General features: G+C 39.1%; 2 protein-coding genes and 1 pseudogene across 2 annotated transcripts; 1 reads left to right on the top strand and 2 right to left on the bottom strand.

The window, feature by feature from the left end:
• Nucleotides 1-203: 203 nt before the first annotated feature.
• Nucleotides 204-4,168, top strand: LOC126967405 (NF-X1-type zinc finger protein NFXL1). Its single transcript, XM_050811853.1, has one exon. The coding sequence runs from the start codon at nucleotides 539-541 to the stop codon at nucleotides 3,014-3,016; it is 2,478 nt and encodes an 825-aa protein (XP_050667810.1). The 5' UTR covers nucleotides 204-538; the 3' UTR covers nucleotides 3,017-4,168.
• A 1,348-nt stretch (nucleotides 4,169-5,516) lies between these two features.
• LOC126967426 (three-prime repair exonuclease 1-like) lies at nucleotides 5,517-7,041 on the bottom strand. The gene has a single exon (XM_050811886.1). The coding sequence runs from the start codon at nucleotides 6,814-6,816 to the stop codon at nucleotides 6,010-6,012; it is 807 nt and encodes a 268-aa protein (XP_050667843.1). The 5' UTR covers nucleotides 6,817-7,041; the 3' UTR covers nucleotides 5,517-6,009.
• A 1,726-nt stretch (nucleotides 7,042-8,767) lies between these two features.
• Nucleotides 8,768-16,642, bottom strand: LOC126967495 (uncharacterized; annotated as a pseudogene).
• Nucleotides 16,643-23,178: the final 6,536 nt, after the last annotated feature.

The following is a 23,178-nucleotide window of genomic DNA, read 5'->3' as shown; positions in this document are numbered from 1 at the left end:
AAACTAAGCCGGATTATACTGGCCAATCGCGATAGTATAATTACTACTATTACCTTTCATAGTATACAAAAGTATTTAAATTATTTATATATTAGGCAGTTCCGCCTCTTAACGTAGTATTTACATCATCTTTGGTGGTAGTGGCCACGTAACATAGTTGCTAGTACTATGGGTCTGTGGTAATGGTGGTACTCTAGTACTACCTGTACCTACCTATTGTGTTCTGTGAACAATTCACAATTGCCATTTTGCTAATTTTGTAAATTAAATTATAAATTTATAATAAATAAATAAATAGCTAATGGCTAAATACAAAGTACTGGAGTTCCTGATTGCTGAAAACGTAACAATAATAGTTTAATAATTAATATATTATAATGTTATGGGTAGAAATTATGGCTCTAGGCTCTAGCCAACATTAATTATACCAATATGGTAAAATTTTTAAATGTGGATTAAGTATTATAAAATTACTCTTTTATATTAGTTACTTCTAACTTTAAAATCTTATGAGATATCTTAATCTAAAAAGTTAGCTATGGCTCGAAGATATCGTGACGCTGCTGCTAAAATGCAGCAGAACGTCCAAAAACATTTAGAAAACATGAAAGAATTTTCTTCTTCAGAAGATGAAGAACCTTGCGACTCAAGTGTGTTGGAAGGAGTCTTCCAGAGTTATTGCCGAGGCGGTGGAGACAATCAAATGCTAAACAGAACGAAGAATCTTCTCGAAGAAGCGATTAGCGGTCGGTCGGTCACATGCTTGATATGCATTGGTTCTATTAAAAAAGTAGACGCGATATGGACGTGTACTCACTGCCATTCCTATTTTCATCTATCTTGTATTCAAAAGTGGTCCAAAGATAGCATAACTCTGCTTTCTCAGGAAACAACAGGACCAGTTGCAGTTTGTAAACCTAGAAAAGTAGAATGGTGTTGTCCTAAGTGTAGAAACGCATATAGCAAAGAAGAAATACCCACTAGGTACAGTTGTTTTTGTGGAAAAACAAATGATCCGACTTTCCACCCATGGCTGTTACCTCATACATGTGGTGAAGTATGTGGTAAGAAATTGTCAATAGGTGAGAATTGTCACCATAAATGTCTTTTGCTGTGTCATCCTGGACCATGCCCTCCTTGTCCTCAGACTGTAAATGGTTCCTGTTACTGTGGCAATGAAAGAAAGAAGGTGAGATGCAGTACATCTAAATGGTCATGTAACCAGCCATGTAGGAAGATGCTATTTTGTAGATCACATAAATGCGAAGTCAACTGTCATGATGGAGAATGTCCACCTTGTAACTATACAAGTCTTCAATTCTGTCAATGTGGCTCTGAAAAGTTGCAGCGTCCATGCAGTGAACCTATTTGGCAGTGTTCAAAACCATGCAACAAACCTTATGCTTGTGGAACTCATAAATGTGAGAAGATATGTCATTTAGGTGTTTGTGGAGACTGTCCTCAGTCTGGCTTGAGGTCATGCCCATGTGGGGCAAATAGAAGAATTGTTAAGTGTCCAGATACAATTGAAACTTGTGCTGGGACATGTGGTAAGAGACATGAGAACTGTGAACATAGTTGTCCAGAAAAATGTCATAAAGGATCATGTTCACCCTGCCAAGTGTTGATAGAAAAGAAATGTCTATGTTCAACTCACACAAGACTGTTGCCCTGCAGCAAAGAATTTAGATGTGACACAAAATGTAGAGAGACTAGATCTTGTGGTAAACATTCTTGTGCTCGTAAATGCTGCAATGGAACCTGTCCTCCCTGTGAGAAAACTTGTGATAAACCCCTGCAATGTGGGCGTCATAAATGTGCAGCAGTGTGCCACCGAGGGCCCTGCTACCCCTGTCCTAGAGATGCCAAAGTAACATGTAGATGTAAAGATACCTATATTACTGTACCTTGTGGTCGAGAGAGGTATGTAAAGCCTCCAAAATGTGATTCTATATGTCAAATTAAATACAAATGTGGACATATCTATGAAAATAAACATTTGTGTCATTTTGGTGAATGTCCACCTTGCAAGGCTATCTGTGATAAGCCATATCAGAGATGTGAGCACAAATGTAAAGCTGTGTGCCACAAGTATGTTTCAGTTGTTTTCAAACAAGTAGAAAAACCAGCAACTCCATGGGAAGTGCAACCACCAAAGACAAAAATAATGGCTCTACAGTGTCCCCCTTGCGAGACCCCAGTGCCAATCATATGCTTTGGTGAACATGAGACTGAGATGCAACCCTGCCATTCTGCTGGAAGACATTGTTGTGGCAGAGAGTGTGGAAGGAAATTAGCTTGTGGCAACCACAAATGTAGTCTGTTATGTCATTTGTATAGTTATGATCCTAACTACCCAAATGTGCCTTATTCATGCCGACCTTGTAACAGAGAGTGTTCAGTGCCCCGTCCAGATAATTGTTTACATAAATGTCCAAAAAAAGGCTGTCACCCTGGCACTTGCCCACCCTGTGAGATTTTGGAAAGAATAAAATGCTTTTGTGGTGTCACAGATTTGTATATTCACTGTAATGAACTATCTGTAGCAGTTGATGACCAACTGAGTTGTAAGCAGCAATGCCCTAAAAACCTTCAATGTGGACATAGATGCAAAAAAATCTGTCATAAAAGCTTGTGTGATAGTTACCAAATTTGTATTAAAAAGACTAAAGTTTATTGTCCTTGTGGAAATCTGAAAAAAGATGTTCCATGCAATCTTTTGCAGACCTCTGAGATGAAAATAATTTGCGATGAGTCTTGTGAAGCAAAAAAATTAGCCATTAAATTGGAAAAAGAATTGGAGGAGAAGAGACAAAAGGAGTTGGAACAAGAGAAAAATCGTAAGGAACTGGAGGAATATGAGTGGAAAATTAGTGGCAAAAAGAAAAAATATAAGGAGAAGAAAATTGTTGCCAACGAAGAGAACAGGAGCATGCTGCACAAATATTGGGTTCCTCTTGCAAGTGTGGCTGTGCTAATATCTACTGCACTTTATTTCATCTTGTTTACTATGTAGCTTATAGAAATGTTTATTTGTATTGGTACATACAATATAATTAAAATAATTTAACAGACATATTCATTAACTACTTTGTTATTTATATACTTGGAGTAAATTAATATTAATGTATATATTCTAAATAAAATCTGTTATTAATAAACATACTTTGTTAACCGGAAGGATAGTCTACAATAAGCAAAGCAACAGCACTATTAAATTTATGTGTGGGCTAAGAGGGAATAGTTCCTCTTCTATTTAATAGATTGTCTGATTTGGCAATGTCTTTTGGCCATCCATGATCAACGTACAATCTCTCTCAGGTCGCCAATGGCTTCTATCAAACTGTACTTCCAGATCTAATCAGAATCCATGTACCAAAAGCTGGCTGCTTTTAGTGTGCAGGTTATTGCATTTGCTTAGGATGTGCCCATACTCATGCAGAAATCCAAAGGTAATCAGTCACTGCTGGCCCAGTTCATTGACACTGTAGTTGGCCGCAGAAAACCTAACTAACCTAACTTGTCATGTAATATTATAACCAAATACCTACAGCGTACCAATTCTATTGGTTCTGGGAAAAACCTAGGTAGTCCAACAAATATTTACATTTATACTTTAAAGTGTTCACTTCAAGGGTAACAAAAATTGTATCCTGGTCACAGGTTAGTGATTACCGCCGCCGCCCAAATATAGGTATTCTCTTACAACACCAGCGGAATACGAGCGTTTCCGGCATTTAGTTAATTACAAAAGCTAATAGTTAATGGTTGTTGTACATAGTCAAAGCGAAATAAACTATTCAAATGGGCTTAAATCTAAGCGCTTTGGAATCGTCATTAAAATACATAGGTACATACCTATCACAAATTATGTTGTTATATATTAAGAAAATTTTACGAGATTGTTAAGTACCCAATGAGTTAAGTTTTAAGTATGTTCTTTTTGAATTCGCATGTAAGTATAATTTGTAAAAAAAAGGTTAAATTTTTTTCCTTATACAAAAATAATTTCTGTTTCTATTGTTATTGCTATCTTGATTTTGTAATTTTTCTTGTATGTTAATGTGTTCTTGCTGTCACCAAAATAAAGACACATGCTGTGAATAGATGAATCATATTGTTGAACCTACATAGGTACCTACCTAATAAAAAATAGTGTTTAAATAAATTAATTATCGTCCCTTTAATGGTTGCATGGAACTAAAGAGCTTGAATTCATGGTTTTGTAAGAATGCTCGTGAACTTGATGGTCGTGATTAGTAATCGCATCAAATAAATACATTGGATTATTAACTATAACAGGTCGACCAGGCACCAGGAGCAGCACTCGTTCAGGAGTTGACGCATGGACCAACAATCGTCCCCTGTCTAATATTTGAGGAAAGGATACGACACGGTACATGACACCGCCGCAAGCAATGCCATTTTAGTGAGCATATGTGCTAGAAAGCATACCTATACTTATGTTACAACTTATAAGTATTTATTTATATTTACTGCCAGAAAACTGTCGAGCAATATTTCATTAGACGTTTAGAAACTGAGTCGGTCATCTCCTGAATTGACTCATACTAAAAAGGCGTAGGTAGGCCGTCCCTCGCTCTTGGAGGTAGGTAAGCCTTCTCCAAAAAAGGTTACAACCTCCGTGCTCTCCAAAATCACGTCATCAAATTAACCGCCAGTTCTTGGTATACCTACATGTCACCAATCGATCAACGATTCTCAGTATGGGTTTCCGAAGTGTGTGTAGTTTGAGTTGATCCTTGTCGCACCATTCCACCTTCACACCACACAAACAGACTTAATTATCATCCTCTCCATCTGGATGTACAGCATTCCTCCACAAGGTGGTTTTCATATAATATTGTGCATGTGGTGTTTCCAGTACAATAAAACATTCAAAAAAAACGCGTAGGTACCATTGTTTAAAGGCTGTCGACATACCTGTGGTGTTGCAGCACACTATCTTTGAAATATTTCCAACTAGACTAAATTTAGACTAGTTCAGTTATAGAGTTCACAAATGATCACCTTTTTATTTTACAGTTCATTCAGCACTGGCTGTGACAGAACAGACTAGAGTACTGAACAGTAGCATTATGTGTACATTACACCAACCCCTATAAAATACAGGTTTTTGTTTTTTTCTGCTAGTTTCCCTTGGTTACATTCCCTCACAAAGAATACAATAATTCTCTACCAAAACCTGCATCCACATCTTTGACATCAATGTTTCTTTTAATTTAATTTAAAATAAACTAAGGTTAACAATCAATTAAAAATCAATTCATGCAAAGGTAGTCCAACTTGCCCACTTACAAACTTGGAGTGCTCAGTAGTATTAGGCACTGAAGCAGTTCAAGGCCATCTGCAAGTCATGAGAAAAATCAGAAGAGAAACTTCATTCCTTCCACAGCATTACTCATGTACCTGATGAGCTACTTGTCTCCTCTAATACAACAATATTTAAGTGCACACATACACTTATGAAAATAGGTATTCTAAAATAATTCAGCTTATGTAAAGGTAAATAATTTTATTTGTAAATATTTGAAGATTAATTATAACAGTCAATAACAAACTAGTAAATACTTACATTTATTACAATAGGTAAAAATACTCTACATTGTAAAAGGATATTTCAATAAGTTTTCATTTAATGTCAGATAATTTATCTTAGCTACATAGTTCTAAACTATTTTTACTGAAACCATAAGGTGTAACATAATAACATATCTTAGTTAGTGTTCCTTACTGTTTGCCACAAGCTTGACATGCTTCCTTAGCTTCTTGCACTAGCATCAATCCTTAAATACAATTAAACAGTAAAAGTATCGTAAGATACTGTTAGTAATACATCAAACAAATGATGTGTAGGTGAAAAACATTACAAAATAAATGTATGAATGCTAACAATGATTATTTACTGAAGCTAAAATTATAAGGCCAAAATAGATCACATAGTTATAGTAATGAACTAATGTGTCATTATAACTTGTTATAAGTGTGCTAATGTCGTTGTAATGGTTTGATACTACTCAACAATATATAGAATTTGTCAGCCCAAGGTAAAAAAAGATCTTTTGTTGAAATTACACATTGCAGTAACATGGAGCAATCTGCTTCTGCTCTGTGTGCATCCACTGGATGTTTGTTAAGAAGCCGTTTATATAATGATGATAACTGTAGGCTTTTCTTAGAATCACTATCTGAAGGTGTTACATTGGTTATAACAAGCTTGTCAATATTTTGCCAATCTTCTAAACTAACATTAAGTTCAGGCCACTCATCCTCATCATCAGTTACTATATCTTCTTCCACTGTGGATGATGTAACATTATGAGAATCTATGGATATACTGTCAAATCTTAAATCATTATCTTTTAATATTTTTCTAAATCCTATTAATGAATCCACACAGAATATATCACTTGGTAAATCAATTTGAGCATCATTATATTCAGCTTTTAAAACTTTATAGTCGAAAGTGTTACCATTGTGAGCAACTAAACACACTGGCTTTCTTAATCCCTCCAAAAATAGATTTAAAATAGGAATTTTATCTTTAAACACTTGCTGGTGCTTTAATGACATATTTGTCAAGCCAGTTTTTTGTGAAGCAGCAATCTGTATCTTTCTTTCAGGATTAAAGACACAAGATAATTTATTTGTTATGGGTTTACCAGATTTGCATGTGGTGAGATCATGTCTTGATACTGCAATAAAACATAACTCGGTTATTTTTGTTCTGTTTCTCTCCAAATGTGGAAGGCCAGTAGTTTCCAGGTCGAAAAACACAAAAGTTTCAATTTGCATTTTATGCTTACAGCTACGAGTTACGACGCAAACTAACAACCAACTAAAAATTCACTGGATGGATTTATCCAGATTCAATTATATATTAATATTATAATATAAATATATTTAAATGCCCGCTCCAAACTTTTTACAAGGCTACAGTCTACACTGGGAAACGGGACACAGAACACTTAACGGGAGCACGAGAATGTGATCGGTGCGCTCGCCGGTGCTGGGCGAGGCGAGACAATCAACCTCACTCTACTATTTAAAGCCCCATCCACACGCTTGACAAACAATGGCAAACAGCAAACACGGACGTGTGGATGGGTGTTTGTCGTTGTTTGCCTATTTGTGTTTGTGGTGGGCAGTGTTCGGCATCGGTGTCGGTTTTTCTTGCCAGATCAAAGGATGTTTGGCAAACAGTTTGCGACGTATCCACACGTTTGGCAGCGTTCAGTAATGCGCGCGAGCTTGCGGGAGGCGGACGTATTTTCTTTCTACACTTTTTCGTTGGCGCGAAAGCGTAAAAAATGTCTGATTGGTCAGCAACTACGATTCTGACATTTTTGGAGGCTTATCAAAATGAGCCATGTCTCTGGAATCCCAAAGATGCCGATCACAAAGATCGGCAAAAGGTTAATGATGCATAGACTCGCCTCAGCATTATAATGAATAAAAGTGTCAAGGAATTGAAGACCAAAAAAGAAATACTGATGGCTACGTTCCGCAGACATTTGAAGAAAAAAAAAGATTCTATTCGGTCCGGTGCAGGTAAGTTTAAATAATCAATAAATATTTGTCTAAACACCCCTGCTATGTTCCTTGCGAATAAATTTAATTTAAATTTTATTTTTTCAGGATCCGATGATGTTTATACACTGGTCTGGTTTGCTTATGACCTGATGGAGTCATTTTTAGGACCGGTATATACCTGCTCAAATAACGTAAATTCAGAGGAAGTAAGTAAAACGACTTTTTTTCATTATGGTTTATTCATTCTTAATAAAATTTAAACTATCATTTATATAAAGATTTAATCAGATAAACTTTTGATTATCTATTTGCAAGAATGGTAGCACTCTAGAAGACGTGACGTCGATTTAGAAGCTGATATTTTTTTCTGTTTAGAGCTCGACATGTAGAACGATGTACTAAAATATTACATTGCGAAGCCTCATAATTTTCGAGAAAAAAAATCCTAAAGTTACGAAAAAAAATACGATTGGCTTAAGTCTCGTTTGACAGGCGGAAGGGGCTATAAGTGGTTAAATCTGGTAGAGGGTGGGGCCCCGATTATAATGTTACCACTCTTATTACAAGGTAATGGATATTTTATCAGAAATTTCCAAAAAATGTTTCTAACCTCAAATCAGATAAAAAGCATAATAAGTCTTCTGTCTGAGCCGCAAGAACATAGCTATACAGTCTGTATCAAAAAGGTGCAGTAAAACTTAAAAAGGTTAATTTAATATTTGAATGACCTTTTGGCACCTTTTTGTTACATCCTGTGACCTTACTTATCCTTTTTATATTACTTACTACTTACTTAATGCTACTACTACTTACTTATCCTACTACTTACTAATTACCTATCCTTTCTATGTTGAGGGATAATTTTTAAATAATGTAGAATGCTAAGTAAATCTATTACAAAAATATAACGTAAATTCTTCCCTTATCTGTTTGGCATGCATAGGTGACCTACGGGGTACATTTGGCATGTTCTGAATTGCACTATATTCCTCTTCGTATTTTCGCGAAGATCCACGCGTTATTATTTCACCATTTCTGTCAATCGTATCAAACGTTCCTGGGGGGGTATATCTCTCTGGGGAGTTTTTTCGAAGGAAGTTATGTAGTAGTACACAGGTCATTGTTATTTCTGATACAGTAATGGGGTCTAAATAAATTGGACGACGGTAAATACGAAACACTGAAGCTAAAACTCCAAATGTGTTTTCGACTACTACCCGAGCTCTAGATAAACATTGATTGAATATTCTTTTTGGTGAACCGATGTTATGCTGTCCTGGGTAGGGTTTCATAACATGCATGCTTAATGCAAAAGCACCATCTCCTATGAAAACGTATGGAACGTTAACGTCTGATCCAGGAAGTGGGCATGGTATAGGAAAATCAATTTCATTTTTACAGATTTTTTTCCACAGTAATGAATTATTAAAGACGCCACCATCGCTAATCCTCCCTTGGCATCCTATGTCAACAAATATAAATTTGTAGTTGGCAACAACTAATGCCAATAGAACGATGCTGAACGTTTTCTTATAATTTAAATATTCAGTTCCGCTATGAGGTGGACTTTCTATATTAATATGCTTGCCGTCTATGGAACCAAGACAGTGTGGAAATTTTCTTCTAAACCCTCTTTCTATATTCATCCAAGCATCAGCTGTTGATGGCATCTGAAAACAATCAAAATGAAGTAAATAAAAATTAATCATTTGCCAGCATTGCCAGAAGAAAATGAAACTGCAGCTATAGAGGACGTAGAAGTTGTTGAAAATAGAGATTTAGAACAGCCTCTCCCTACACCAAAACCAGTACGCCGTCGTCCAGCTACCGACACAGCGGAACGGCAAATGTCGTCTGCATTTGGACAGTTGACTAATATTTTAAGCAAAAGACAGAGGGAATATCCACCACCACCACCACCAAAAGAAGACAACGACTGCGAACTTTATGGAAAATTACTAGCGAAAAAACTGCGTGAACTTTCACCGGATGAGAGGAAACTATTTATGTATAATATAATATAGACACATTGTTTATAAATAGAATTAAAGACAGGCTATTTGAGCGACAAACCCCATTTCCCCAATCAGCCCCTTATCAGGCATATTCTGTGCCATTACCAAAAACTTCACCAATTCCAATACGACCATCAACTTCCCAAACATCATATTCCGAACCTTTGCCAAATAATTCACCATCGGCTCCATATCGACCGTCATCTTCCGAAACCTCGTATTCTGAACCTTTGCCAAATACTTTAGTTTTAGGTTCAAACCAGCTATCAACCGCCCAAACGTCACAGTATTTACCATTGGAAATCAATTCACCCCAACCATTCACTTCTCAAAATCACGTTTATTTCAACCAATCGGGCTCATCAAATTCTACTCCTACCATTCAAATAATATCCAATGAGTTGATTTCCCAAAGAACAGAAACAAACCGTGTAAATGAAGCTTTAATTAAAGCTTATGAAGACTTTGATCGTGAAAATTGAGATAGTTTAATCGGCTTAATTTTTCATGAATTAATTTTTCATTTCAAATTATTGATAATAAAAATAAAAATTTATAAAAAACAACTCACCTTTATTTCATTTCTTAGAACATGATTAATTGCTTTGCAGACTTCAGGTATAATTTTTGATATTGCTTGGGGAGACACTTTGAATAAATAGTGTAAACTTTTATAACTGTCACCACTTGCGATAAACCTTAGTGTTATTGCTAGACGATATTTATACCAGCTGATTCCCTGAAGTCCGTATCTTGTTTCGAAATCAGAGGAGAAATTTTGTCTAGCAAATACTCAAAATCTGTGTGTTGCTTTCACGCTCGCTCATTTTGATGTCGATTGTCGATTGCTGAGAGTAAAGACGCGTGCGATTTCTTACCATGACAGAGTGCAGCACGTATCGGTAAGTGTAAATATGGAATTATCTCAAAAATCATTTAGAATTAGCTAATTCCAATCTCTTGAATCACGTCCAGTTCCATTTAGTAGCGTAGCGGGCAACTGAATTAATCGAGAGTGTAGGTGGGTAGGTAGTATCACTGCCGCCTCCAGTCGCCAAGTCTCGGGCCGCTAGCCTGTAGGAGGCGCTTCGCGAGAGTCTGGACCGTGATGTTAAATAATATTTATTCAATTTGAATGTATTAAAATATAGACCAATACTAATCACTCACTGAAAGAATTTTCGAAATCCATTAGTAAATGACTTAGATATAGATTATTGAAGTATACGGAACTCCCACAAGCACACAGCCGGTCTGAGGTTCGAGTCTCCTTAGGAGACGCCCCGCGACTGTTGTTGCGTAGTCTTTGCGGCCTCCACGGCCCACGTCCTACTTCGCTGTGAAAGCCAGGGCTGCTAACAGCACAGAGGAGGTTTTAGTCGGTATGGGGCGTCCGCTTACGTGGACACTCGAGTCCGACATATTACGCCCCGTTCCGGGGCGTAAATACGTAACAGTATTTCCTCCTCTCAAAACAAAAAAAAAAAAAAAAAAAGTATACGGAACATTTTAGTACAGAACGTCTGTGATTTCTCTGTAACGTCATTCGACCTATTCGATATCACTGCACCACGAATCATCCAAAATGTATTAGTTTCAGAGTCGCGCTAAGGCTCTTGCTCATAATTGCTTCGTTTGTATTTATTTACGTACAGCCCAATGTTTTTTTTTTAATTATGAGTGTGTAGTTTTCATTTCCTAATGAAAAAACTTGTCGTCAAAGGGCAACGTTATAATTATTTGCCTAATCTATTTTATATAATATGATGTATAAGAGATTTCGGACTATGTATTGACTCATGATGGTTCCATGAACCATAACGGGCGTTTTCAATAACCTATCTGTCCTTAGCTTAACTTACGGATACATTACTGTCACCGTTTAATGATAAGATCTTATCTATCATTAGTAATGTCTAATATAGTTTTAGTAAAATGCTATCTGTCAATAGGTTATTGAAATGTAAGTAATCGTAAAAGGATAGATTTGTCTACCTCTAGTAAGTTAAACTAATGATAGATAGGTTATTGAAAACGGCCGTAAGACGTAGAGACACACGGCCGTTCCCAATATACTATCTACAAATGGAGATAAATTACTACCGTCTACTGTCAGTAATAAGCTATGAATAATCTGAGGCTGTCCCAATACCCGACAAGTCATTCTTATCGCCTTATATTGGGACGCTTGAATTGCAATTTCCATACAAACTTCTATCGCTGGTAAGCTATTTGTCGTCCCATTGACAGACAGCGTGTACGGATAAGGTGAGGGTTATAGGTTATCACGAGTTATTATCCGCAACTCGACGACTACAGCGCGCCTATTTTGCGTTGTAAGGTGGCTCGGGGAGAGTCCTCGGTGACCCCAGGTGTTTGGCCCGGTATGTAGCCACACTCCTACACTCCAGAATGACGTGTGCGGCTGTTTCATCTGCCTCCATGCAGGCCCTGCACAGTGGACTGTCGGTGACACCTATATTGACGCAGATGCTTGTTAAAAGGGCCGTGACCCGTTAGTACATGAGTTATTTTTCGTAACCTAGGTCGTGGAAGTTTTACTAGCTTGCGAGAGAGCTTGGGGTCTATTTGAGGTAGAGCTTCTTTTGCTTTCTACACCCACTCACTTCCATCTAGTACTTATTATGTAGTTCCTTGGTGTGTTGACGTATGACCGGTGCAGGCCACTTAGGCGGTAGAGGGATAGTTGATTCTGATCCTTTTGCTGTCATCGCTGAGCCCCTCCTAGCCAATTCATCAGCGGCATCGTTCCCTCGTAAGTTACTGTGACCCTTTATCCATTGAAGAGTTACTTGGTTGTTGTTTTCGCATAACTCCCTCAGACACTGGTGACAGTTGTATATTAGCTTTGAGGTGATAGTGTGGCTTTGTAGGGCTTGTAGTACTGATTTGCTATCTGAAAGTCTTTTACCTTTTGAGTCAAAGTAGCTGTGACTGCTTCTATTATACCCATGCATTCTGCTTGAAAGACAGTGTTATGAGCTCCTAGTGATGCAGCTATTTTTATATTTAGGTCTTCCGAGAACACTCCGTATCCTGTGCCCGATCTTGTCTTTGAGTCATCTGTGAAAATCCGGAGGTCTTTTATACTGAAGTCCTCTTTCAGTTCTTCGTACAGCTGTATTTTGTATATCTTATCTAAGTCAGAGCCATAGTACGATATTGGGGGCAAGTCCCCATATCTTTCCTATCATTCTACGGCTTCTTGACTCCAAGTGGGCGGCCCAGTTTAACTTGCTGTCAAGTATTACTCCTAAATACTTCACTTCGCTGTTTGATTGGAGTTCGGTGTTAAACAGTTTCGGCAGTTTATAGTTACCCTGAACTCTTTTGTTTGTGAACCTATTCCGAACCTTTGCCAAATAATTCACCATCGGCTCCATATCGACCGTCATCTTCCGAAACCTCGTATTCTGAACCTTTGCCAAATACTTTAGTTTTAGGTTCAAACCAGCTATCAACCGCCCAAACGTCACAGTATTTACCATTGGAAATCAATTCACCCCAACCATTCACTTCTCAAAATCACGTTTATTTCAACCAATCGGGCTCATCAAATTCTACTCCTACCATTCAAATAATATCCAATGAGTTGATTTCCCAAAGAACAGAAACAAACCGTGTAAATGAAGCTTTAATTAAAGCTTATGAAGACTTTGATCGTGAAAATTGAGATAGTTTAATCGGCTTAATTTTTCATGAATTAATTTTTCATTTCAAATTATTGATAATAAAAATAAAAATTTATAAAAAACAACTCACCTTTATTTCATTTCTTAGAACATGATTAATTGCTTTGCAGACTTCAGGTATAATTTTTGATATTGCTTGGGGAGACACTTTGAATAAATAGTGTAAACTTTTATAACTGTCACCACTTGCGATAAACCTTAGTGTTATTGCTAGACGATATTTATACCAGCTGATTCCCTGAAGTCCGTATCTTGTTTCGAAATCAGAGGAGAAATTTTGTCTAGCAAATACTCAAAATCTGTGTGTTGCTTTCACGCTCGCTCATTTTGATGTCGATTGTCGATTGCTGAGAGTAAAGACGCGTGCGATTTCTTACCATGACAGAGTGCAGCACGTATCGGTAAGTGTAAATATGGAATTATCTCAAAAATCATTTAGAATTAGCTAATTCCAATCTCTTGAATCACGTCCAGTTCCATTTAGTAGCGTAGCGGGCAACTGAATTAATCGAGAGTGTAGGTGGGTAGGTAGTATCACTGCCGCCTCCAGTCGCCAAGTCTCGGGCCGCTAGCCTGTAGGAGGCGCTTCGCGAGAGTCTGGACCGTGATGTTAAATAATATTTATTCAATTTGAATGTATTAAAATATAGACCAATACTAATCACTCACTGAAAGAATTTTCGAAATCCATTAGTAAATGACTTAGATATAGATTATTGAAGTATACGGAACTCCCACAAGCACACAGCCGGTCTGAGGTTCGAGTCTCCTTAGGAGACGCCCCGCGACTGTTGTTGCGTAGTCTTTGCGGCCTCCACGGCCCACGTCCTACTTCGCTGTGAAAGCCAGGGCTGCTAACAGCACAGAGGAGGTTTTAGTCGGTATGGGGCGTCCGCTTACGTGGACACTCGAGTCCGACATATTACGCCCCGTTCCGGGGCGTAAATACGTAACAGTATTTCCTCCTCTCAAAACAAAAAAAAAAAAAAAAAAAGTATACGGAACATTTTAGTACAGAACGTCTGTGATTTCTCTGTAACGTCATTCGACCTATTCGATATCACTGCACCACGAATCATCCAAAATGTATTAGTTTCAGAGTCGCGCTAAGGCTCTTGCTCATAATTGCTTCGTTTGTATTTATTTACGTACAGCCCAATGTTTTTTTTTTAATTATGAGTGTGTAGTTTTCATTTCCTAATGAAAAAACTTGTCGTCAAAGGGCAACGTTATAATTATTTGCCTAATCTATTTTATATAATATGATGTATAAGAGATTTCGGACTATGTATTGACTCATGATGGTTCCATGAACCATAACGGGCGTTTTCAATAACCTATCTGTCCTTAGCTTAACTTACGGATACATTACTGTCACCGTTTAATGATAAGATCTTATCTATCATTAGTAATGTCTAATATAGTTTTAGTAAAATGCTATCTGTCAATAGGTTATTGAAATGTAAGTAATCGTAAAAGGATAGATTTGTCTACCTCTAGTAAGTTAAACTAATGATAGATAGGTTATTGAAAACGGCCGTAAGACGTAGAGACACACGGCCGTTCCCAATATACTATCTACAAATGGAGATAAATTACTACCGTCTACTGTCAGTAATAAGCTATGAATAATCTGAGGCTGTCCCAATACCCGACAAGTCATTCTTATCGCCTTATATTGGGACGCTTGAATTGCAATTTCCATACAAACTTCTATCGCTGGTAAGCTATTTGTCGTCCCATTGACAGACAGCGTGTACGGATAAGGTGAGGGTTATAGGTTATCACGAGTTATTATCCGCAACTCGACGACTACAGCGCGCCTATTTTGCGTTGTAAGGTGGCTCGGGGAGAGTCCTCGGTGACCCCAGGTGTTTGGCCCGGTATGTAGCCACACTCCTACACTCCAGAATGACGTGTGCGGCTGTTTCATCTGCCTCCATGCAGGCCCTGCACAGTGGACTGTCGGTGACACCTATATTGACGCAGATGCTTGTTAAAAGGGCCGTGACCCGTTAGTACATGAGTTATTTTTCGTAACCTAGGTCGTGGAAGTTTTACTAGCTTGCGAGAGAGCTTGGGGTCTATTTGAGGTAGAGCTTCTTTTGCTTTCTACACCCACTCACTTCCATCTAGTACTTATTATGTAGTTCCTTGGTGTGTTGACGTATGACCGGTGCAGGCCACTTAGGCGGTAGAGGGATAGTTGATTCTGATCCTTTTGCTGTCATCGCTGAGCCCCTCCTAGCCAATTCATCAGCGGCATCGTTCCCTCGTAAGTTACTGTGACCCTTTATCCATTGAAGAGTTACTTGGTTGTTGTTTTCGCATAACTCCCTCAGACACTGGTGACAGTTGTATATTAGCTTTGAGGTGATAGTGTGGCTTTGTAGGGCTTGTAGTACTGATTTGCTATCTGAAAGTCTTTTACCTTTTGAGTCAAAGTAGCTGTGACTGCTTCTATTATACCCATGCATTCTGCTTGAAAGACAGTGTTATGAGCTCCTAGTGATGCAGCTATTTTTATATTTAGGTCTTCCGAGAACACTCCGTATCCCGTGCCCGACCTTGTCTTTGAGTCATCTGTGAAAATCCGGAGGTCTTTTATACTGAAGTCCTCTTTCAGTTCTTCGTACAGCTGTATTTTGTATATCTTATCTAAGTCAGAGCCATAGTACGATATTGGGGGCAAGTCCCCATATCTTTCCTATCATTCTACGGCTTCTTGACTCCAAGTGGGCGGCCCAGTTTAACTTGCTGTCAAGTATTACTCCTAAATACTTCACTTCGCTGTTTGATTGGAGTTCGGTGTTAAACAGTTTCGGCAGTTTATAGTTACCCAGAACTCTTTTGTTTGTGAACATTGCCAGTTACGTTTTTGATGGGTTCACTGATAGGTCGTTATTTATGCACCATCTTTCCACAATTTTCAATGCTGCGTTTGTTACTTCACATATAGTAATGGCAAACTTGCCGCATATCAATATTGTTAGGTCATCTGCGTAGCCTACCGTAAAGTAGCGATTTTCGTTGAGAGTGTTCTCCAAGTTCCATAAAAGAGATGAGATTACTCCACCTTGGGGGCAGCCTTTAGCGACAATTGCAATGAAAGTGAGACACAGCACTTTCATTTAGTAATATCACTCTGTGTTTGAGCATGTTTTCAATCCATGATGTCAGGGTTGTACATACTCCATGGCGGTGTAGTGCTGCTTTTATATTTATAAATTTTGTCTTATCGAAGGCTCCTTCAATGTCCACGAAGGTTCCTAGACAAATTATTTTTTCCGAAAGTGCGCTCACTATAACGTTCACTACAGCGTGAAGTGCATTCGGTGCTTTTACCTTGACTGTATGCATGTTGATTAGGGTGTAAGGGTATGTTCTTAAGGTAATTCTCCCTCAGTTCTCTTTCACACAGCCTTTCTAGGGTCTTCAGGGCGAAAGAGGTAAGGCTGATGGGTCCGTATGATTTAGCGTTGGAGTAGTCACTTTTACCTTGTTTAGGTATGAAAATCACTTTTACTTCTATCTATATCTATGCGCTAGACACGCCCTGAATATGTTGATCAGCTGGATGTGGAGACCCCCCATTGCAACAATAAGGGAAAGATCCCATCAGGTCCTGCTGACTTGAAGGGGTGAAAGGAATTTATAGCCCACTTTGTTTTATCGGTGGTCACGACCTTGTGTGCTTGTTGCCAGTCAGCTTCTTCATCGGTTCGATCGAATCGAGCGCAATAACTAATCAATCACTGGCGCAATGCTACCAGGGTGCACCGGGGAGGTAGGTGCCGCTCCATTCAGAACGCCTTAGAAAGGTTTCTTTGTGGATCGACACCACCGCCCACACGTGGAGGATTCTGCCAAGCACCCCTAAGGGTTGGAATAAGGTGAGTTACCGTCGATAAGTTTATTGGGACAGAAAAGTCAATGATAGTTATGATTTTTATCTCAAGTAAGAGATCGACTGAATATTGGGAACGGCCGTAATTGAAGTTTATTAGGAATATTCCTCTCACTGAGTTGAGGTCTACTAAAAACGGATTTTATGAAATTCCACCCGCAAGAGTTTTTTATTTTTATGAACAGAACAATGTCTGTCAATTCAGCTAATATTCATATCTTGAAATACATCCTATGTAATCTTTTCAAGTACATACCTACATCCTTTCAGTTTATTTCAACAGCCACATGGTCTAACAACTATGATTTCTAAATAAAAAACATTTCATAATATGCCCGCCGTGTTCTATTGACAGAAACTATATCAAAAGGCGGGTCGAGCATCTTACCGAGACGAAGCTATTGAATATATTCAAGTGAAACGTGAGCTTTAAATGTACAGTGAAATGCAGAATTTCACCTGAACATAAAGTGAAAAGTAAGCTTTATCACTTGGACATTTAACTTTGCACGTTGGTTTGTGATGAAAACGAAGGAATTCGTTATGTCACACCATGTTGCGCTGCTAATCAAAGGGTGTGCAAGCACGCTGTAGCAATTCTGGCATGTTGCTCTTTATAAGAAGCGAGGCACCACGCCACTACGCCAATAAAATATAACTGGACAAAACCAGCACTTTCTAAAGTTGGTAACATAAAATTGATAAAAGGTAAGGATTTTAAGTACAAAAAGTTTTCTGATTTAAATTTAACTGCAGATACTGTAACCTCTTATTATAAATTCATAACAGAATGTAAAAATCGTAACTCTAACAACGTGCAAGTAATAACCTACTTTATGGATATCAAATTCAATGAGATGAAAGTTCGACTTCACTATCTGATCTGCAAATACAAAAGTAAAAAGATGAATGTAGTGTAGTGTGTGTAGTGAACAAGTTAAAAGAGTTTTGCAAGGATAATATTACTGAAGAGCAATATTACTGTGTTTATAGAATAAGCTACAAAAGATCACTTTGCCGCTTCTCTTTGGTTTGAACTCCGATACGGCAGGATCACGGCTGCTCATAGCTCATGAAACAACGAAATGTAAAATTGCGGATGGTGTACTTGTAGAAAACATTTTATAAGCTTAATTGCTGTACAAAGAGGTATAAAACTAATAAAAACTATAAATTTAATAAATATGCATTTATTAGAGGATAATTGTAGGTTTTAGTAATGATCATAGTGATACATTGTTTGATAATTATTTTACATTTTATACTTAGTCTGGCCATAAATACTGTTACAATTAAAAATAAAGAAAATATTACATTTCAATTTGGAATCTCTTATTTTTATGATTGTTCATTGAGTTTTCTCATTTTGGCGCCAATAAATTGTACAATATTTTGCGACATTAAAATGGAGTGGGGTGATAAAGAGAACCGAATCGCTGTGATTGTATTACACAAAGTAGGTATGGAGCCAAATACAATTTTATTAACTCTCCATACGCTTGGTATTAGTAAAATGTTTGTTACCTATTAGTAGGTACAACGAGACCTCCTTTGCTTGTGACAGAAAAAAATTGTTTACGGATGGGAATTTTTTTACAATCTAGCAACATTTAAACAAACAAAATGACCGTATTTATACTCAAAGCTCTAAGAAGCTTCCCAAGTAGTCGACAAGAGCAACGTGGGCACTCTCCGACTTAAGTGATGGTTTTGTGGCGTATCAGCTGTGAATGAGTGACTGAGCCATACTTTTGTGGAAAAGGTATGAAAACATAGGCACAAGTGTATCAAAATACTATTCTTGAGAAAGTAGTGAAGCCCTTAAACAACACCATGTTTAATTACCAAGAATGGTCCTTCCAGCAAGACTTTTTTTTTATGGAATAGGAGGACAAACAAGCGTAGGGGTCACCTGGTGTTAAGTGATCACCGCCGCCCAAAATCTCTTGCAACACCAGAGAAATCATAGGAGCGTTACCGGCCTTTAAGGAAGGTGTACGCGCTTTTTTTTGAAGGTACCCATGTCGTATCGTCCCGGAAACACCGCACAAGGAAACTCATTCCACAGCTTTGTAGTACGTGGAAGAAAGCTCCTTGAAAACCGCACTGTGGAGGACCGCCACACATCCAGATGGTGGCTTCGGAACACTCCCCGTGATAAATGCGGTAGAAGACACACAATGAAGCGACATCTCTCCGCAACGCCAAGTGATCCAGCCGTTCACCGAGCACTGGGTCCCCGACAATTCGAGCTGCTCTATGTTGCACGCGGTCAAATGAGCTGATACTGGAGTGCGCCAGACCAGAGATGACAGCAATACTCCATGTGTGGCCGGACCTGCGCTTTGTAGAGCGCTAGAATGTGGGCCGGCTTGAAGTATTGCCGTGCTCCATTAATGACGCCCAGCTTCTTCAAAGACAATTTGGCTTTGCCCTCCAGATGGCTACGGAATTGGCAATCGTTCGAGAGTTCGAGACCCAGTATTCCAATACTAGGCGAGGCTTTAAGGGAAGTGTTGTCGAAGAGCGGTGATACGACAAATGGGTTTTTTTTAGTGGTAAACGCGCAAACTTGAGTCGTCTGGGGGTTCAATTGGTCAAGGTTCAATTTACCCCATTCCGCGACCATCTCAAGAGAGGATTCGATAGAAGAAACAAGAAGGATCAACGATTTCCCGAGAGAGACCTGCATGGCCCGTGTATACGGCATCACCAGTGCTGTCGTCTGCATAGCAATGTATGTTGGAGGTGTCCAACATCGGACATAGCAATCAAGACTCGGCGCTAGGGCTTTATGACCGGTCATAAAGCTCTATCTACGCAGTCTTGGTTTGTAACGACTGAAGACTGGCCGTCGTCTAGTCCCGATCTTAATCAGTGTTTTAGAGAGTACGGCTTGCTCTAAGCGCCGTGATAGCGCCAGGAGTCCCTAAAACAATCAACAACGATTGGCAGTGAAGAATTTTCCCATGGAAAGAGTACGTAAATACTTTGGTCTCAATATGCTCTGATATTTTGCGCTGCAAAGTAAGGAAGCTGTTCAACAGAGCCAAAAATACCCGGGCACCAGACGACTGGGACGCATACAAACAGGCCCAATACCGTTTCAAGAGATGCATCCGCGAAAGGAAGAGAGAAAGCTGGAGACGCTTCTGCACTAACATTGGATCCACGAACCAAGCGGCTAAAGTAAAAAACATACTTTCACGTGACCCAGAGCGTAATCTAGGTTGCTTGAAAAAATCTGAGGGCACATACACCAAATCCGACACCGAGACCTGCGAACTACTCCTCCAAACTCACTTTCCTGGATGCCGCATCACCAACAAACAGACGTGGGAGGAGGAGGCGTCGCAGAGCAACACACCGGATCAAACGGATTGGACCACAGCTCACAGGGTGGTAGACAAAGACAAGGTAATGTGGGCAATTAACAGCTCTCTTCCATTTAAATCAGGAGGTCTGGACGGGATCTTCCCAGGACTGCTACAATGGAGCGGTATGGGGCCGCTAGCAGTACATCTAACTGCTATCTACAGGGCATGCCTGGCCTACAAATACATACCGCTGGAGGGAGGTAAAAGTGGTATTTATCCCTAAGCCCGGCAAAAGTGATTACACAAACCCCAAATAGTACAGGCCAATCAGTCTCACATCATTTTTGTTGAAGACTCTAGAGAGACTCTGCGATAGGGATATTAGGGAAAATGCTCTCATACAAAAACCGCTACATGCCAACCAACACGCCTTTACTAAGGGCAGATCAACCAAATCCGCACTCTATTGTGTAACATCTCTTGTAATGAAAGGATTATCACGTAAACAATCAACCTTAGGTGCTTTTATTGATATCGAAGTCGCTTTCGACAAAACCTCTTTCACTAGCATAGGCCGAGCGCTAGCCGATCATGATGTAGATCCTACAATTGCCGGGTGGATAGACAGCATGTTGAGGCATAGGGCGATATGATTCACTGAGAACACCAGTACTAGATGTGTGGTGTCACCGGGCTGCCCACAGGGAGGGGTACTCTCGCCGCTGCTCTGGAACCTTGTGGTGGATGAGCTCATCACAAGGCTAAACAAAAAGAAACTGTACACGGTGGGCTATGCTGACGACCTCGCCATTCTAATAACAGGACCAGTTGAGAGCGTCTTATGTAGCCTCATGAGATCTGCTTTTAAGATTCTGGAAGAATGGTGCGCGCAACACAAACTTATAGCTAATCCGTCAAAAACGGAGCTAATACTATTCACAAACAAACGCAGCCTTGGTAATCTTACGCTGCAATGCAAAACTGTTCAACACCGAACTAAGCCTTACTAAAGAAGTTAAATACCTAGGGGTCATACTGGATAGTAAGCTGCTTTGGAACAAACACCTTGAACACAAGCTGGAAAGAGCGTGCATCATCTTTTGGCAGTGCAAAAGACTCATAGACGAAACCTGGGGTCTTGCTCCAAAGATAAGCAGATGGCTCTATACAGCAGTCATCAGACCAATTATCTCCTACGGAGCATTAGCTTGGTGGCCCAGGACAGAGCTTGTGACAGTACAAACCAAGCTGCAGCGTTTCCAGCGGCTGGCTTGCACAGCCATAACAGGATGCATGCGCACCACGCCTACTTCTGCCCTTGAAACTATTCTAGGGCTAACTAGGGCTAACACCACTCGACATACACTTTCAACAAGAAGCGACAATGGCGACTCTACGTCTAAAGCTGTTGGGTGTATGGAAGAATGAAGTCTGCCTAACAGATAATCTCTGGAATAGGGTAACAAAGGACTATCCACTCTGTGAGGCTCCATGCGACAAAATACCTAAAACACATGCTTTTCATAAGAATTATCACATACAGCTATGTGAGAAAGATGCTGACCAGTCAGGTGTAAGCTTGGGCACACACAGCTCCATCTTCCAATGTGAGTGCGTAGCCATCAAGGAAGCCGCCAGCGTAATATTAAGAAGGAAAGTACATGGCCACGGAATCAGAATTATTTCTGACAGTATGGCGGGACTAACAGCGCTGAAGGGTACCACCTACAACTCAGCACTAATACACGAGTGTCACCAAATCCTGGAACAAGTTGCCTCTTATAACCGGGTAACTCTGCAATGGATCAGAGGACATAGCGGTTCGTTGGTAAATGATGCAGCGGATGAGCTTGCAAGGCGGGCATCGGCAATTATAGTGACTGGTCCAGTGCCAAGAATTGCCAAGGGGTGAGCTTCCCAGATAGAGAGCGCAGGATATTAATGTTTGTCACTATTATAGAAATGTGAGACATAATCAAAATAGTATGTCTGATAATTTGTGATCCAACCATACACCCAGAAACTTAACATTAATGACAACTGGTAACTCAACATATTTAATAAGAGGAAAAAGTCTTTTAATTGTCAATAAAACTACTTTACTTTTAGAAATTGATAGTGACAGCCCATGTTGCATTAAATAAACAGCAAGATATTCAAGTGCATGATTAAAAAATTAGATGAATCTTGTATTCACTTGTTACAAATAGATATACAGAAAAATATCATCTGCTTATTGCAATATTTGGCAGAAGGGGGATACAGAACTATTGAGATCATAATATTATGTAAACACATTGTATAGAAGGGGACTGCGCCTTGAGGTAAATCCTTCCAAACTGACTTAGGAGGGAGATAAGAGGATGGACATTTAAATAGTGATTATTCTCTCCATTAACATGTTACATATAATATAATAGATAATTTCACGTGGATACCCAGCTGATTGAGTTTACTCCTGAGTAGAGGAAGATATACGTTATCAAATGCAGATTTTATGTCAAGGAAAAAATAGGTTTTATTTTCCGAGGAGTGCTATTCTTATATTAGTTGTATGGATACCTAAACTAATCAAATCAAATCAAAAATATTTTAGTTCATAGGTAAATTACAATAGAGCGCTTCAGTAGAAATAGTTCTACTACTTCAGACAGTGTTGGCACGGATACGGA

This window comes from Leptidea sinapis, chromosome 13 (genome assembly GCF_905404315.1).
Source record: "Leptidea sinapis chromosome 13, ilLepSina1.1, whole genome shotgun sequence".
Taxonomy (NCBI): Eukaryota; Metazoa; Arthropoda; class Insecta; order Lepidoptera; family Pieridae; genus Leptidea; species Leptidea sinapis.
This window is presented reverse-complemented; position numbering and strand designations above follow the sequence as displayed.

Excerpts from the sequence above, each read along its gene's own strand:
- LOC126967405 (XM_050811853.1), top strand. The coding sequence starts at position 539 with ATGGCTCGAAGATATCGTGACGCTGCTGCTAAAATGCAGCAGAACGTC.
- LOC126967426 (XM_050811886.1), bottom strand. The coding sequence starts at position 6,816 with ATGCAAATTGAAACTTTTGTGTTTTTCGACCTGGAAACTACTGGCCTT.